This window comes from Tasmannia lanceolata, unplaced genomic scaffold (assembly GCF_043159265.1).
Source record: "Tasmannia lanceolata isolate RefF3 unplaced genomic scaffold, GAP_Taslan_0.1 ptg000026l, whole genome shotgun sequence".
NCBI classification, from domain to species: domain Eukaryota; kingdom Viridiplantae; phylum Streptophyta; class Magnoliopsida; order Canellales; family Winteraceae; genus Tasmannia; species Tasmannia lanceolata.
In genome coordinates this window covers 5,033,223-5,050,828 of record NW_027518703.1, presented here as the reverse complement: position 1 = coordinate 5,050,828, position 17,606 = coordinate 5,033,223, and the positions used below count along the sequence as shown (strand labels likewise).

Below are 17,606 nucleotides of genomic sequence, written 5' to 3'. Positions count from 1 at the left end.
AGACGGACAGGAAATGAGCATACTCGTGGGCCATCTTACCTGATAAAGTGAAGAGAATACGGCCTCTTCGGCCGTAGCTGGCGGTTCGTGGAGAACCTGCTGTTTATCTCTGCTGAGGAGACACTTGCTCAGGATCTCAGCAGCTACTCGGCTCTCGCCAAGGCCAGTATCATTTTTCTGAACGGCCCAATTGGGCCGAAAAACATTATCTCCCGCCCTCGCTGGGGGAGGACGGGCTCCAGCTCCTGCGGGTGTGCCACCAGACTTTGAAGAACCGGCTCCTTGACCGAAGGCACCAACCAGTTTCACCGAAGTTCTGCCTTTGGGAGGCGGGGGAGGCGCAGTGTCTTGGGTAGGAGCCGGACTCGCCATCTCGGCTGCTTTCCTTTTCTGGCTCTGCTGGGCCACTTGCTGAGCCCTTGGAAAAGCCCCTTGCCTTATTCTCTCGACCGTTGATTGTTGTCGCATCTCTGCAAGTGAACATAAACAGGACAGTCAGAAGCAAAAAGAAAACAAACAGGGAGCTTAAAGCAAGTCTAGCCACATACGTGCCGGGGTCGCAGTACTAAGACCCAGCCCAACCAAAACCAGTTCCCCTGAGAACTCTCCACAATGAATGAGGCCCCCTCGTTCCACCTCCTCACGCATTAGGGCGAATGTCCTCATATCTTCGTCCTCTAGAAGCGGCTTGCGACTTAGTGCCACTGTATCAGGGACATCCCATGTTAGAGGAACCGGCCAGGGCTCGCTGGACTCCCTGTCCTCAATGTAGAAGAACCTATTCTTCCACAAGTGTATGGAAGAAGGAATGCCAGTGATTATTTTCAACTCTGGGTGCTGGCTAATGTAAATCCAGCCCCCCTCCTTGTGCCTCTTTAAGTGGGCACAAGCGCGGAATAACGGCACAGATAAGTTCCTCTCTAGCTGGCCCTGGACAAGATAGACAAAGCCCGTTAGCAACCTCCACAAGTTCGGGGCAACCTGAGCCGGGGCCAGTCCGTAATATTGAAGCACCGCGGCGAAGAACGGGTGCAAGGGGAACCTGAGTCCAGCCCTCAACGACTCATCGTAGATGCAGACGTCTGAGCTTTCGTTGCAGGCCCTATCTCCCTCTGTCGCCTCCCTCAGCCCAAACCTTGGGGGAACGCAGTATCTGTCTCTAATGTCCCTCATCATGGACTCATCAAGATAGTTCTCCTCGATAAGAGCCCGTATGTTGTATTTCGGGTTGGCTTCCATCCGGGCCCTAGCTATAACCTCAACGGCCTGGCCAGGAAGAAACGTCGTGGACGCCTCCGCGGCGTCACTACCAACACTCCCTCCTGCTTCGAGATAACTATCCGTTGGGAGCGGAGTTGTGTTGAGATCAAGAATCACCTCCTCCTTATTCACCTCGCTATCGCTATCTACGATTTCTACTCTAACATTGGGACTTGCCATTACTGGACTAGACTCTGTGCTACTGGAAGAGGACTCCGAACCGGACTCCGAACTAGAACTACTATAGGACATGAAGCAGAAAAAAGAAAGGCTGAGAAGAATACCGGGCAGAGTAGAAAGCTTCCAATCCACAAATGCTCAGAACCACGCACTACGCAAGCCGAACTGGCAGAGCGGAGGAGAAGAGGAGAAGGAAAAGTAAAATGTGAAAAGTGAAAGGTAAAAACCTCCTTTTTATAAGATTTCCTAAGGCGGTGTGCATTTAATACAAGGCACGCACTCCGAGAGCCCCTGTATAAAGGCCACGTGTCTTTCATTAATGACGAACACGCGCTTCGAAGCGAAAGCGTAAGCAAATACGCGCGTATCTCCAAGAAGCTAAGGGCATTCGTTAAGTGCTCGTGCATCAGTCTGACCCAAGCCGGACTGGATATGACACATTCGCTAAACGACAAAAGTCAGTCCGGCCCAAGCCGAACTAGATATGACGCGTTCGCTAAACGATAAAAGTCGGTCCGGCTTGGGCCGGACTGGATATGACGCTCCGTTAAACGCCAGTCCGACCCAAGCCGGACTCATTCCATCCGGACTCATTTCCAGCAGATTTCCGGACTCATTTCCAGACTCATTTCCGGATTCATTTCCAGCAAATTTCCGGACTCATTTCCGGACCCGTCTCCAGCAAATTTCCGGACATACTTCGCCCATTGAGGAATGTAATTCACCACACTTCCCCAAGATTGACTCGGAGAACTGGGGGGCAACTGATGGGGTGTAAAAACAGCAGCCTGTAGCAGGCCGACGCCTGTTCTGGAGTAGGTGAACTTAAGCCTATCACAGGCCGACACATGTCGTGGAGTAGGTGAACTTAAGCCTATCACAGGCCGACACCTGTCCTGGAGTAGGTGAACTCAAACCTATAGCAGGCCTGCACCTGTCCTGGCGTAGGTCATCCCACGTCATCGAGTTTCCCCCTATAAAAGGGGGTTCAAAGCTCAAACCAATGGGTAATGCACAACCTCTCCAAAACTCTTAAACTAGCTCTGCACTCCTGCTCATATACTGACTTGAGTGTCGAAGGGCCTGTCCGGAGTAACACCCGGGTTAGTCTTGTGACCTCGTTTGCTTCATGCAGAACACAGTTCCTTCATTTCAGTCTAGCTGAACTCAGCTCCCTCACTTCGATTCCTCAAGACTCAGCTCCTCAGGTCATCAAGCTCAGCTCTTACGTCACTGTCGTACCTGTTACCGATTTTCGGTCTAACAAAGATCATGATCGTTGTATTAAATTACTCAAAGCTTCTCAACAATCATTCAGTTCTACACTAATGATCTCGAAGTACTTGTACACAGAGAAAAAAAATGCAGAAACGAAGTTTAAACGTATTTTTAGCAGAGAATTCAGACAATGAAATTGATAAACTCACCATAGGTATCATGATTATTATCGCCGGGATCATCTTTGAGGAGATCGAAGCAGTAGTCCTTGGAAAACCCTAGATTTATTTCTAGGGTTTCATTGGTCCAAGACGAGAGAATAAATTTTAGAAGCTCTTCCATGCAGTCAGATAGGAGGATGGGGGCGACCCTCGGAGACGAAGGGGGAGAGGATTTTTCCATTTCAACTGTCGTTTTTCTTTTTTTGCAAGAAGGTTTTATGCGTTGAATTGTTGTAAAATACCCCTGTTATTTTCAGAAATATCAAACGTGCCCCTTATTTAACTAGTGTCTGGCCTGTAGGCTGGGGCTTTTCGTGAATTTACAGCTTAGTCAGGGTATACTTTTGTTGGGCAATTTCGCGGAAAGATATTTCGCGGCTCAATTTTGCAGGAGAGAACAGCCACCTCAGATTGATTGAATACTTAACTCAACTCAACTCAACTCAACTAAGACTCTGTCCCAAACTAGTAATCCATTAGAAAATTTTCATGAAGAAGGTGAAAGAATCTACCTGGTTCTAATCCTGACGCTAGTTGGGTTCGTCTAGATGATCATTTTCTTCCATTCTCTCCTATCCAAAGCCATGTTCTCATTTATGTTCACAGCCATCAAGTCTTTCCTCACTGTTTCTACCCAAGTTGTTTTCGGTCTGCCCCTTCATCTTTTCCTCACCTCAGATTGATTGAATAATAAAACAAAATCTGCTGAAAAGTGAGCCTATGAGGGTTGTGGGTGTTCTCTTCACATTAAGTCCCACTAGCATTTGTCATCCCCTATGGAGCCATAGTTAAAGGCCCCATTTGTTTTGCCCTGTTCGTTTTGAGTTTGAGTAAAAAACTGATTAGTGGACTCAAAAGTGTGTTTAATTTTTGAGTCCAAAAATCCATGTTTTATAGTTTACAAAATACAGGCTTTAGCATGTAAAATCTAGAATTATATAATCCTCTATTATAAAATCCATGTTTTCCACCCAAAGTTTTGTTGGAAAAGTGTTTCAAATTATATTTTACAAATGTAATTTTGGAAAATTAATTTTGTTAGAAATGTGTTTCAAATTGTATTCTTTGAAAATTAAATTTGTGACTTTTCATATTCATTGGGACTCTAAAATCATGGCTTGGATAAATGATGAGTTGGACTAATGAATCTATTTAATGGTTCACATTAATAGATTCATGATAGCTATGATTCTATATGAGCAACTTTTCATATTCCATGAACCTTTGGATTACACATTAATGGTGACTCTTAGTTTTGAGTGCTCTCATTAGTGGTGACTCTAGATTTTAGAAGTTTCAATAAAGATGGAGATTAATCCATGATTCTTGGACTAAGTTTCTTAAATGAAGCTATATCTTTTTAAGAGCTCAAATGGTTTTTAGAATGGGATGAAAAATACAATCCTTTTCATAGATATTATTTTCAAAGAGAAAAATCATTTGAACAAACACTTGTTTCTCTTGTTTCATCGATCGGAGGTGGATAAACGATCCATTGTAGAGAAGTGCAACTCTCTTGGATGTACAGGGAATCTGGGCTTGGTTGAATCCCGGAGATAGTGCTGCCATAGTTGTCTTCCGTTTGCACGTAGAAGAGGCTTCAACTATCTTCAAGAAGCGTTTACATAGGCCTCTAAGTCTTGGTTCTTTCTTGCTTTGTTTCGGGTAATATCTTATTTTATTTTGTACATTTGTTCCAACAAATTGAAGATAGTTTAACTCTCATGGCTTCTAATGGAGCTAATAAGATTGTTCACCCGAATTTTGAGACTTTCGATGGAAAGAACTTTTAGAGATGGCACACTAAGATGGAGTTCTTCCCTTGTCAACTTCAAGTGGCTTATGTGTTAACTCAACCATGTCCTGCAAGTCCGACTGCGGAAACATCATCTGATCAAGCCAAAGAAATCACTGATCAGATTGCTAAATGGAATGATGATGACTATTTTTGCAAGAATCACATTTTTAGTGGGATGTCTAATTCCTTCTTTGATCAATACTCCAAAAAGTGCATGACTGCCAAAGATTTATGGGACACTCTGAGATCAGTTTACCAAGCAGAGGCAGCTAGTCCAAAGAAATTTCTGGTTTCAAATTATATGGAGTTCAAAATGATTGATGATAAGGATGTCTCTATTCAAGTTCGCAAGTTTCAGTTAATTGCTAATGATATTATTGTTGTTGGCATGACGCTTGATGAGAATTTTCATGTGGGGGCTATTGTTGCTAAACTTCCACCATCTTGGAAGGAATATCACAACAAATTGAAGCACAAGAAAGAAGATCTCACTCTTGATCAACTTATGCAGCATTTACACATTGAGGAGGAAACTAGAAAATGTGACTAGGAGACTGTGAAGGAACCAATAATAAAGCACATGTTGTTCTTAACAAGGAGAAGAAGAAAGATTCTGGAAAGAAAAATCCAAAAAAAATTCTGAAACCAAAGAATGCAAATAACTTCAAGCCTTCTAGCTCTAATCCTGCCAAGGACAATGAGTGTTACAATTGTCACAAAATTGGTCACTTTGCCAAGATTGTCGCAAGCCTAAGTATGGAAATGATAAGAAGAAAGAGAAAAGTGAAGACTCAAATGATCTCGTTGCAATGGTGACTGAAAACTTTATGGTGGAAAATGAAGTTGAATGGTGGATTGACACTGGTGCATCTGGTCATATTGCAGGAGACAAGAATCTCTTCAAACATTATGAAGTAGTGGGGGATGGCATGTTAATGTACATGGGCAACTCATCATCCGCCAAGGTTATTGGCAAGGGCACTGTTGAACTAAAATTCACTTCTGGAAAAGTTATCACTTTAAAGGATGTGTTGCATGCAAGGTTTAAAATTTCGATTTCGGTACCGGTTTCGGACTTTCGAAAAACCAAAATTTCGGTTGAAATTTGGTACTCAAGTTCGAAATTTCGGACAGAAATTTTGAAATTTCGGGCCGAAATTTTGTAACATTTTTTTTTAAAAGGCATTTTCTCGAAATTTCGGACCGAAATTACTGAAATTTGGTAAATGGCGACATAGAAATTTGGCCAAATTTCGGTTTCGGTCCCCACCAAAATTCAGATTTTGATCGAAATTTAAAACCATGGTTGCATGTTCCTGACATCCGCAAGAATATTGTCTCTGGAGCACTTCTGTCTAAGCATGGATTCAAGATGGACTTTGAAGCTGATAAATTCATGTTATCAAAGAATGGTATGTTTGTAGGTAAGGGCTATTCTGTAAATGGCATGTTTAAGCTTAGTATTGAAAATGAAATTATTTCTGCTTATATTGCTGAGTCCTTTGATTTATGGCATCAAATATTAGGTCACATGAACTATAACTCAATTGCTCGCATGGTTAGTGAAGGGGTTAAAACCCTTCAAATCTGTTGAAAGAATCACCACTCTCCTTGAGTTAATTCACACTGACATTTGTGAAATGGACTTCATTTCGTGAGATGGCAAACGTTATTTTATAACCTTCATGGATGACCATTCTAAATATGCCTATGTATATCCTTTAAAATCAAAAGATGAAGCTTTTGAAAAGTTTAAAGTATATAAAGCAGAAGTTGAGAACAAGCTGAGTTTGAAAATTAAGACCATTCGTTCAGAGAGAGGAGGTGAGTACATGAAAGGTGAATTTCATGAGCTTTGTGAAAGAGATGAAATTGTAAGACAATTAGCTGCATCTTATACTTCTCAACAAAATGGTGTAGCTGAAGAAAAAATAGAACTCTGATTGAAATGATTAACTGTACGTTAACTAATTCTGGACTAACTGGAAATTTGTGGGTAGAAAGCTTTGTTTTTTGCTTGTCATGTTTTGAACATGATCTCTTAAAAGAAGATCAATCAAACGTCATATGGGCTATGGAATGGCAGAAAACCAAATATCTCTTATTTCAGAGTTTGGGGAGGTTTAGCTCATGTGCGATTGCCAGATAAGGATACTCCAAAGCTCAGCTACAGAGGAGTTGATTGTATTTTATTGGTTATTCTACAACCAGTAAAGCTTATAGACTTCTGAATTTGGAAATTCCGTCTCCTCATATTATTGTTGAATCAGTGCTTGCAAATTTCTTTGAGAAAGTGTTTCCAAAGAAAGATAGAAAAGTTGAAGTTGGTTCTTCAACTGAACTGAAGAGAAAAGCTGTTGAATCACGAGAAAGGGTTACACATAGACGAAGTTTAAGGATCGTTATTCCTAAAATATTTGGACCTGATTTATGCACTCTCATGGTGGACAAGGATCCAGACACATATGCTGAAGCTATATCCTCTAATGATGCTCTTTTCTGGCTTGAAGCTATTGATGATGAAATGCATTCTATTATGTCTAACAACACTTGGATTTTGGTAGATCCTCCAACAGGTTGCAAGCCTATTGGTTGCAAGTGGATTCTCAAAAGGAAATTCAAAGTTGATGGCTCGTTGGACAAGTATAAGGCCAGATTGGTTGCTAAAGGGTACAAGCAAAAGAAAGAGATTGACTATTTTGATACTTTTGCTCTTGTAGCAAGGATCACTTCCATAAGGCTTCTTATAGCTTTGGCTGCCATTCATAATCTGGTTATTCATAAGAAGGATGTTAAAACAACATTCCTCAATGATGATTTGGAGGAAGAAGTTTACATGGAGCAGCTTGAAGGATTTATCACTCCTGGATAAGAGCACAAGGTTTGCAAGCTATTGAAATCTCTCTATGGCTTGAAACAGGCTCCTAAACAGTGGCATGAGAAGTTCAGAAGTGTGATGTTGTCCAATGGATATATGATCAATGGAGGAGACATCTGCATCTTTAGCAAGTTCAGAGATAATTCAGGTGTTCTTATATGCTTGTATGTGGATGATATGCTCATCTTTAGTGCCAAAGTTGAAAAGGTTATTGAAGCTAAGAGGTTTCTTGCTTCGAATTTCAGCATGAAGGACCTTGGTGAAGCAGATATGATTCTGGGAATCAAGATTGTCAGATCTCTGAATAGTATTATTATTACGCAATCAAGTTATATTGAGAAGATTCTCAAGAGATTCAATCATTTTGATGCTGCACCTGCTCCTACTCCTTTTGACCCAAGTGTCAAGTTGCTATGCAACAATGGTCAAGCTATTGAACAGCTCGAGTATTCCAAGATTATTGGCAGTCTTATGTATGCTATGTGGTACTAAGCCAAACGTTGCTTATGCTATTGGCACAGTGAGTAAGTATACAAGTAATCCATGAAGGGATCACTGGAATGCTCTTATACGATTATTGAGGTACTTGAAGGGTACTTTGAGTTATGGACTGCATTATGGTAGCTTCCCAGTAGTTATTGAAGGTTATAGTGATGGTACATGGAATTCTGATAAAGAGGATTCTGTATCTGTGACTGTATGGATATTCACTTTGGGTGGAGCTGGGATTTCTTGGAAATCAAAGAGGCACATTGTCCTCTGCTGGAGAGGAAGCTGATTGGCTCAGAAGCATCTTGGTTGATATACCAATATGGAGTAAGCCAATACCACCTTTGACAATGTATTATGATAATAAGGCTGCTTTGCTTCAAGCAAGTAGCGAGTGTTATAATGGCAAATCTAGACAAGTCCGTCTAAAGCACAATCATGTGAGAAGGATCCTGACTGATGGAATTATAGTTATTCAGTATGTTAAATCAAGATTAAATTTGGTGGATCCTTTGTCATAGGGTTTGGGTAGAGACCTTGTGTCTGATACATTGAAGGGGATGGGTTTAAAGCCTATTGATACGTAAGTTGTACATTATGGATACCCAACCCAGTTGATATTCTCCTGGGTTTTCAATGGGAAGAACGCAATAATGTTACAACTATTGGTGCACATTAGTAAGATCTCTTATTTCCCTCCCTATGATGTGTATGTGCATGATCCTGTATGAGATAGAGGTTGAGAATTCAATTCTCTTAATGAATCTATAGACCAATGGTTTGGTTAGAATTGACATGACAACTCTTGATAAATTCACCAACTGAAACTTGCATGTGAGAGGTTGAGAATATATTTATCTTAATGAAATATCCTTAGCTGTATGGCGGGGTTTGCAACTTTTCATGATAGCTATGATTCTATGTGAGCAACTTTTCATATTCCATGAACCTTTGGATTATACATTAATGGTGACTCTTAGTTTTGAGTGCTCTCATTAGTGGTGACTCTAGATTTTAGAAGTTTCAATAAAGATGGAGATTAATCCATGATTCTTGGATTAAGTTTCTTAAATGAACCTATATCTTTTTAAGAGATCAAATGGTTTTTATAATGTGATGAAAAATACAATCATTTTCATAGAGTTTATTTTCAAAGAAAAAAATCATTTGAACAAACACTTGTTTCACTTGTTTGATCAATCGGAAGTGGATACACGATCCATTGTAGAGAAGTGCAACTCTCTTGGATGTACAGGGAATCTGGGCTTGGTTGAATCCCGGAGATAGTGCTGCCATAGTTTGTTTTCCGTTTGCACGTAGGAGAGGCTTCAACTATCTTCAAGAAGCGTTTACACGCCTCTAAGTCTTGGTTCTTTCTTGCTTTGTTTCGGGTAATATCTTATTTTATTTTGTACATTTGTTCCAACAAATTTCTCAAAGGACCTGTTTCTTTATGCCATTTTTGGCAACCATTAAACTTTTTTCTATGGAATATTAGTATTATCAAGTGGTGAGAGGGTTTTTTAAGGAGGGTGGAACTGTGGGAGGAGACACTTGAGAGGGCAAGATTGAGGAGAGTAAAAATCAGAGAAGAAATAAATTATATAGGGAAATGATTTTAGTGCTTAAGTGTTTTGTTAAACATGCACTCCACTTGTTTGTCGTGTAGTATTTAAAGGGCTTTCTGAGAACCACAATATCCTATGACATCCCTTTAAATGCTACACGACAAACAAGTGTAGCGCATGCTTATCAAAACACTTGAGCGGAGAAATCATTTCCCATCATATATTGAGTAAAGTTTTTTCTTTGTTTTCAGCTTTTTCATATCCTCTCCTCCCTTACTCCCTCTTGGTTCTCTGTATCTCTTGGCCCCCTTACCATCGAATAAACTAATATTCCATGGAAAAAACAATTCGTGGTTGCCAAACATGGTCTTAGGCTCTGCTTCTTTTAACATAAAACAAATTTTAAAATTTCTCTTATGCCCCTTTTATGTCTAAATAAACGGAGTAGTCTGGCAACAATGAAAAATTATTCATAGAATATTCATGAGCACAATTGTGAAATAAGAGATGAAAAGAGAGGAGAGACTTGAAAGGGCACGGGATGTATGATTACGGAGAGAGCATCAAAATCCACGAAAAGAAATACCATACTTCAAATTGGGCATTTTCTTCCTCTCTTTTTTTTTTTTTTTTTTTTTTTTTTTTTTTTTGTGGTATTTCATGCTCTCCTGACTGGCGCTCCCTCATGCGGCCCTCACAATGTTCTACAAGATCAACGGTCTTGATTTTCTACTTTTCTACAATATCAAAGATCTTGATTTCACATGCATGCCCCCTCCAACCATCGATAGTAAAATTGACTTTCAGCATAGTCATTCTCTTTTCCAAATTTACTAGGCAGCAAGGCGAATTTATCTCGTGTATGTGTTAGGCTGTTTCCTAACATTCACTTCTCGGGCCCCTGCTTATTCCCATTGACCCGGCCATGTTACCCTGTTCCAAGTACAAGTTGTTGAAGTTAAGAAACAAGCATAGCTGCATACATAGAGATTTAATTCACGCGAGTTTTCCAATAGGATAGATAAACTGATATTCAACGCCGCCTCCCTTCTTTTGATATCAGCAACCCTTTACATTAAACTTGTTTAGTTCCCACCTAGTTTAGCAAATCCAACAAGTATGTGCCTATCATAGTCTATCATTAAGAAAATAAAAATAAAAATAAAAATCCCACCACCATTAGACAAATAAAAGAAAAATTCCCAGAATTTATATTGATTGTAAGTCCTAGAAAGAGAAATAGACACTGAACAATAAAGAAATGACTAAATATAAGTACTTTCTTTTCATCAAACCTATGCAACTGCCATCAGATACATCCTCCTAGAAAACTTCTAAATTTCTATATACTGCACAAACCAGGTCATTGAAATGCATTTTATATGACGATCCATAAGTAAAAAGATGTTCTGGATAAAGGAATAAATGGAAATTGAGTTTTAAATTATTTCTTTGACTGAAAAATGAACCTAGTTAATCCGACCCGTCGAATTTATTCCGGGTTTGATGATAAGGGTCAGGATTGTAACTAGAGAGGGGTCCTTGGCAGGATGGAATTGGCAAGCTCTTCGTTCATCTTTTCTGGAAGAGGCGGCATCTGCTTCATTACTTCTGGCACGTCATTCAGGCTGCGAAAGACAACCAGATTAATATAAAGATTTACGTAACATAGGCAAAGACGCATATATATGGTATGTACAAAAAAGAAATATTTAATGGGAAATTATGTCATTAGCATTGTCACAAATATTTGTCTCGGGAATTTCTTGGGAAGAGTTTTTATTGGGATTTTTAAACTTTTTTTTGTTGTTTTTGGGTTTATATCAAGAAGAGAACCGGAAAAATAAAGTATATAAAATATAAAATTTAAGAACAAAATAGGACAAGAAATAATATTGTGAATTTATCGCAATATCTTCATGGCATTTTCGTAGTAAAATTAAAATATGAAGATGTCTAGATGATTTTTCAGAATCATGGGGGAATCTCAGAATTTGATTGTTTTGTCAAAAAAATTGTAAAATATCGCAATATTTTTTGAAAATATCGGAGACATTTGTGACTATGGTCTGTAGTCCCTCGTTTTGATAATGGCACTCCACACTTTCTTAACCACTTTTCTGATTGGCTGTTAGGAGCATCATGGGACTTGTTATATCCTTCAAAAGTTGACAGGTCTAAAATAAAGTGTGGAGTGCCATAATTAAAACAGAGATTGGCAATCCCTATATTCAATATGATATGGATACTACTCCATGTAAATATGAAAATGAACACAAACACATTGCACGTAAATAGAGAAATACCTTGAAAATATAAGGCCAGCACAAAAATCATATCCAAAAAATAAGGGGAAAAGGTGTTTCGGATTTGTCTTGATAGAATTCAACATCCAAAGAAGTGATTTGTTGAGAAATGGAATGTCCGCGTTCCATACCATAATAGATAGTGAAACAGATTGAGTGAAAGATAAGGGATGAGAAACAGTTGATAGTAAAGGTGCTACGAACTGGGTAACGGGAGCAAAATATCGGTTGTAGGTAATTAATCTTTACAAAAAAAATGAAAAGAGCAAAGTATAATGAAGAAAGGAGTAATACATAAACAAAAGAGCTTTGAAAAATTAATGTTCAGATGCTAGCCTCGGTTTCCATCTTTAATGTAAAAGAGTGAGATAAAAGGGTTCAAATTTGGGGGTTAAACAGTTTGGGTTGGACACACCAAAGACCGATTAATGTGTTTCTGCATGCGAATTTAACGAGAAAAGAGCAAAGATGCATCAAGGAAACATATTGTGTTCAACCATACTCATTCAGGATGGTGATAATATTATCTCGAGTTTGGCAGAAGAGACTGATGTTGTCCTGTAACTGCAATAAAAAACAAAATTGTTAGCGTTTCAAGCAAGGATGCATATGACTATTTACATCTTGTCAGCAAATGAAGATACAGGTGTAAGAAAATATTGCGTGCTTGATCACAGAAAGAAGAGACATGGACTAAGAATGGGTAAGCTCATTAGGATAACAGCAGATAAAATACAGTGTTTTCGTAAGATCAATAGAAAAGCGAAATGAAAGCCGAGCATCGATAAAGCCATATGAGATACCCATTAGTTCCCAGTGTAAAAAGCCATTACCTGATCCTGTTTTATCCCATACTCTCTTGGAGGACTGTAAAAATAGTTATGATGAGACCATAGATATTTTTAACAATGACTGGTTTAGCAGAACTGGTGTAATAAGAATTAGAAAAGTTACTCTGAAATTTCTGAAAAAAAAAAACAAATGAATTCAAAAAGGTTACTACATAGTTTATGCACGCATATTTGGGGGTGGCACGTAAAACTGAACTGAAGTAGAGGTAAATTCAGAACAATGTTCTAAAACTCACTTACTGAGAGATTGGTTGAGTGACTTGAGTCAACTACATATAGAAACGGTTCAGAGTATCCAATACAAACTCCAACATAACGAAAGAGCAGCAAGCTGATGATAGATTTGGCTACTTCTTTTTATAAACAAGGATTTAAATGACAGTTTCGGCCACTACCGAAACCGAAATATTTCGGTTCTGTGGAAATTTCGGCTGGAATCATGTAAAACCTTGATAAAAATTTTGGGTTTTTTTTTTTTAAATTTCCATCGGAATGTATAAAATTTCGTTGGAAATTTTCGTAATTTCGGTGGAAATCTTTAAATTTTGGTGGTAATTTTTAAAATTTCGGTGGAAATCTTTAACATTTCAGTGGAAGTTTTGTAAATAAGGGTGAAAAACAAAATTTCAGTTGAAATTTCTGGCGAAATCCTGTATTTTTCTGATTCAATATACTTTCGGTTTCGGTCCAAACTGACACCGAAATATTTCGGCCGAAATTTAAAACTATGTTTATAAACTGGCTAGTGTTTCATTGCTTCGCTGAGTCAAACTCAGAAACCAAAATACCAGTTTATGAGTCAAGCTAAAGTTTCAGAACAGAGAACATGGGTTTATAGACATAATTGGAACTTTTGGAGAGTGTTGTTCAAATTGGGCTCCAGAGGTCCGAAATCATTCTGGTTGTTAAAAGAGTAGTACATCCTGTACAGCACAACTACAGTTCTCATCAACAAAAAGCAAGGACGTTCCATGGGCTTACAATGAAAAATGTCACTGTCATTAGAACTTGAAAATTCAACCAACTACTTTACTCTAGCATTGTTATGCGTATATATTGATGTACGCATATTTAATGTCATATTTTTAATTTTTTATACAACTGATTACTTGCATGGCTACAAGGAAAGCCATTTCTACTCAGGAAAAAAAAACCCTATGTTTCTTGCTTCCTGATGCATATGGTAAGTAGTAACTACTTTTTCATGTTGAAAAACAAAATAATAATTCAGGTATCTATTTCTCGCATCATTTCCTACATCCATTTCTTTGTCGGAAAACTATGGTTACATGTGTATAATAGTGCTTGTGTATTAATTTACATGCCTGCAATGGTTTTTAAGTGAGAAAACCATTGACATATTCAAGTCTTGGGAATTCCTGCCTTTGACCTTAGAAAGTGTAGTCAGGGGGTCAAATAACCATGTTGGGTCCAGGGATCCACCTCTACTCCTGACATATCCTTGGATAAGCATGATTAAGTCATCAAAATCAAGTTTACAGAACAATCCCGAGGATGAAAAACACTTATGGTAGATGAACTCAACAGTGAAACACTTATTTTTTTGAATGATAACTCTTCGATTTTTAATTACATATTAATTGTCTGCTATTCATCAATAATTTAGGGTGATGATATTTTCACCCCCCCTGTAGTACTTGCAAACCCCCCTTAGAACGTGATTTGACATAAAGTTGCCCACTTTTCACGTCAAATCAGGTTGTAAGGGGGGTGTGCACGTAATGCAAGGGGGTGAAAATATCATCTCCCATTTTATTATATATGCAAAGTTAGTTTCTGAATAGTAGTCAGGATAATCCGTTTTTGTTTGCTGTTGTAGGGGAAACGAAAATGATATCATCAATTTCTAGCCTTTATTAATACAATATTATGAATTTCTATTACCTGAAAACCTGCGAGATTTGCAGAAATTTGATTGAAGACATGTGCATTTTGCTCAAGAAGCTGTCCCGTTTTTCCACCAATTTCTGCAAAAGATGAATGCAATGAACAAATAAATACCTTTGCAAGAAAAATATAAAAAGTAACAATGAAAACAACAGTTCCATAAACAAGCCCGTAATTCAGCAAAGATGATTCAAGAGAAGAGGATCAACTGAGATCCAAAAGTAAGCCTAAAGGCATCTGCAATTTATGATGATTTATAGTGATTTTTATCAGGTTGTGATGGGCCTTGGGTAATAGAAATGTAAATTGAAGTTTTTAGGACAGCAACATGTAAGAAACTTTCTATTTTTATTTTGGGCTGCTCTACAATAGAAAATACTTTATTTAGGTTGATATAAAAGCTGGAGTTGATCATATACCAATGTTTAAGATTCAACTAGGGTTTTAAGGTGTTTTGGGTTTTGGATTATATCCTACTTTGGTCAATTTTTGATCAACTATATTGTTGTTTTAATTCTTTCTAGCATTATTTATGAAGATCTATTACCTTTATTTTATTGGATTGCTACAATTCTCTAGAAAGTATTCTAGTTTGGGTTTTGTTTGTGAAGATATATCGGATCGCAACAATTTTCTAGCAAGTTTTCTACTTTTGGTGGATTCGAAAAGGTTTTTTTTTTTTTTTTTGAATGGTTTGGATTCCTAGAGGTGTGCTTGCATCAAATTGAATAAGTGCATATTAACCATAGTTACAGACTTACAAGAAACTTCCTAGCTCGATGGGAAGCTCGCTTCCCCAAAACTCGCTTCGGAAGCTAAGTTCTTCTCGCTTCCCAATTTTAAGGTATGCTTCCCAAACACTTCCTAAGTGGTTCCTCTTAATTAAGAGTAAACTTCCTACTTAGGTGATTATTACTTCCTCAGAGAACATTTTCTCCTTTTGATAACGTTGAATGATCGTACATAAAAAAAAGAAGAGTACATTTAAAACTAGAAAACTCATCTTAAGTTTCAAATGAAAATTATGTGGATCTTTTTACAAAAAACGTAACATTAGATAAACATGAATAAAACATGTGAAACAGTAAATTCCTAAAACTAGTAATTCTAATCAGTCACAAAGTCTTCTTTTCTACTTGTAACCTGACTTATAATAACCCTTCCTCCCTAACCTACTAGGGTCCTGCACTTTCTATGTACTTGTTTGCTTCCAATGAGGCTTATTATATGCCTCATGTTGACTTTCAATGATGCTGCCCACACATTTTCTCTTTATTTTCTTTAAAACAATTTGCATCCCTCATTCTCTCTTTTCTAAACCCCTTACTTCCTGCTTTCGTTTCCCGCATTGCTTCTCGCACTCGCTTCCCAGTCTGACAACTATGATATTAAGCGATAATGAGCTCATGCGAGCAAGGTTCAAAAACTTGAAGCCCAATCGGGTATTCAGTTGATTTTATTGAGTTTACAAGGCTCATTCTGAAGTCTCATTTATCGATTTTTTTCAAGTACCAATCAGGATTTTTCAAGTTTGTGATTAAGTTTTTGGAGCTTTTACCAAGTCCTCGATCACATTGTTTTCTAAAATAATCAAATTCAACTTTTTAACTTGATTAGAGCTTTTATCAAGTTTAGTTGGCTAAAGAAATTTTTGAATAGTCATTAAGGTGTTTCAGTTCTGCATGCATGTGAATATAAAGGTTTGTTAGAGTGGGCTTATTTCAAACGGGATTTCAAAAACAAGGCCTAAATAAATATAAACAGTGGTGACAAAGTCAGTTTCCAAACTTATGCGTAATATTAGGTTGATGTTTACAAGGTATCAGAATTAATATAAATAGTGGTGACAAAGTCAGTTTCCAGACTAGAAACGGCCAATGCGCAATTTTAGATTGATGTTTAAATTTTTTTTTTTTTTTCATTGTCATGCCCCAGGGGATTGCCTTGAGCATGGAGGAATGATTCCATTTCCATGAACCAACCCACCGGCCATCTGCAAGCACGCACTAATGAGGAAACGAAAACTACACAAAAATGCAAAAATGTATAGGTTATAATTGATATCATCACAGATTGCTTGTGGCACAGCTATGATCTGGAACAAGTACAAGGCTATGAGCTCTTAGTTACATAAGCAACCAGAAATGGGAGCAATAGAGCATCACAAAGTAAAAAGACATGCCATTTTAGGAACCTAAGCTCTGGGGATCCTACAACTCCAAAGAGTGCACTCTAAGTAGAAGATCCATGTAGCCATTTGTAACTTTATGCTCTTATATAGGTGCAATCTATGTCACAAATATCCTTCTCGGGAATTTCTCGGAAAGGAAAAATCTCGGGATATATTAAATTTTTTATTTATTTTTTCTGGTTTATATCGGGAAAAACAATAAAAATAAAATTATTTAAAAATATATATAATTTTTTTTTAAAATATATAAAATAAAAATATCGTAAAAATATCGGGATAATATCGTGATATTATCGCAATATGTTTATGATAAAAATGAAAATAGCACCATATTTTTAAAATCTTAGAATTATTTCGGGATTTTGTCGTTTTATCAAAATATCGGAGATATTTGTGACATAGGGTGCAATTAGTAGCACAATTTAATGAGCACTCTATAAAATCAAAATGTCTCATAAGCATACAGAATTGGAAAAGAAAATTTTGTTGAGAGAGAGAGAGAGAGAGAGGAGAACCCACATAATTTGTGGGGCTTGAATCTTTGTTCACTCTATTACATCCCTAATTACATGTATATATAACCTCTTAAGTTACATATTTACAAGAATGCCATTATGATATGCCATAAGACCTCTGCTTCAAGGTGTACTGTACCTTTGAACATGTTCAGCTTGTCAGATAGACGTAATGTGATGATCACCTGTGAGTCCTTTACTGAAAATCTCAGCAACTTGATCA

At 37.8% G+C, this 17,606-nt stretch overlaps 3 protein-coding genes across 12 annotated transcripts in view; 1 reads left to right on the top strand and 2 right to left on the bottom strand.

Annotated features, from left to right (window-relative positions):
• The window catches only part of LOC143858542 (uncharacterized), a 63,198-nt gene extending 60,131 nt beyond the window's left edge, over positions 1-3,067 (bottom strand). For 9 of the 10 annotated variants that reach the window (XR_013238971.1, XR_013238969.1, XR_013238972.1 and 6 more), the window contains exon 1: positions 2,868-3,067. Coding sequence is in view for 6 of the 10 variants with exons in the window: in XM_077369193.1 (XP_077225308.1) it covers positions 2,868-3,060 (193 nt within the window). In the remaining 4 variants the exon portion in view is untranslated. Of the gene's footprint in view, positions 1-39; positions 471-2,867 lie in introns of all 10 variants that reach the window. The other variant, XM_077369194.1, reaches the window with a different exon arrangement.
• A 1,620-nt stretch (positions 3,068-4,687) lies between these two features.
• LOC143858444 (uncharacterized) lies at positions 4,688-5,227 on the top strand. The gene has a single exon (XM_077369097.1). It carries the CDS (start codon positions 4,688-4,690, stop codon positions 5,225-5,227), a length of 540 nt encoding a protein of 179 aa, XP_077225212.1.
• A 5,573-nt stretch (positions 5,228-10,800) lies between these two features.
• Positions 10,801-17,606, bottom strand: part of LOC143858702 (uncharacterized) — a 39,316-nt gene continuing 32,510 nt past the window's right edge. The window contains exons 5-7 of the mRNA XM_077369417.1: positions 14,675-14,757; positions 12,421-12,482; positions 10,801-11,240 (exon numbers count right to left, since the gene is read on the bottom strand). Of these exons, the coding sequence (XP_077225532.1) occupies positions 11,141-11,240; positions 12,421-12,482; positions 14,675-14,757 (245 nt within the window). The 3' untranslated portion in view covers positions 10,801-11,140. The remainder of the gene's footprint in view (positions 11,241-12,420; positions 12,483-14,674; positions 14,758-17,606) is intronic.

Coding starts and splice junctions, on each gene's coding strand:
- LOC143858444 (XM_077369097.1), top strand. CDS start 4,688: ATGGAGTTCTTCCCTTGTCAACTTCAAGTGGCTTATGTGTTAACTCAA.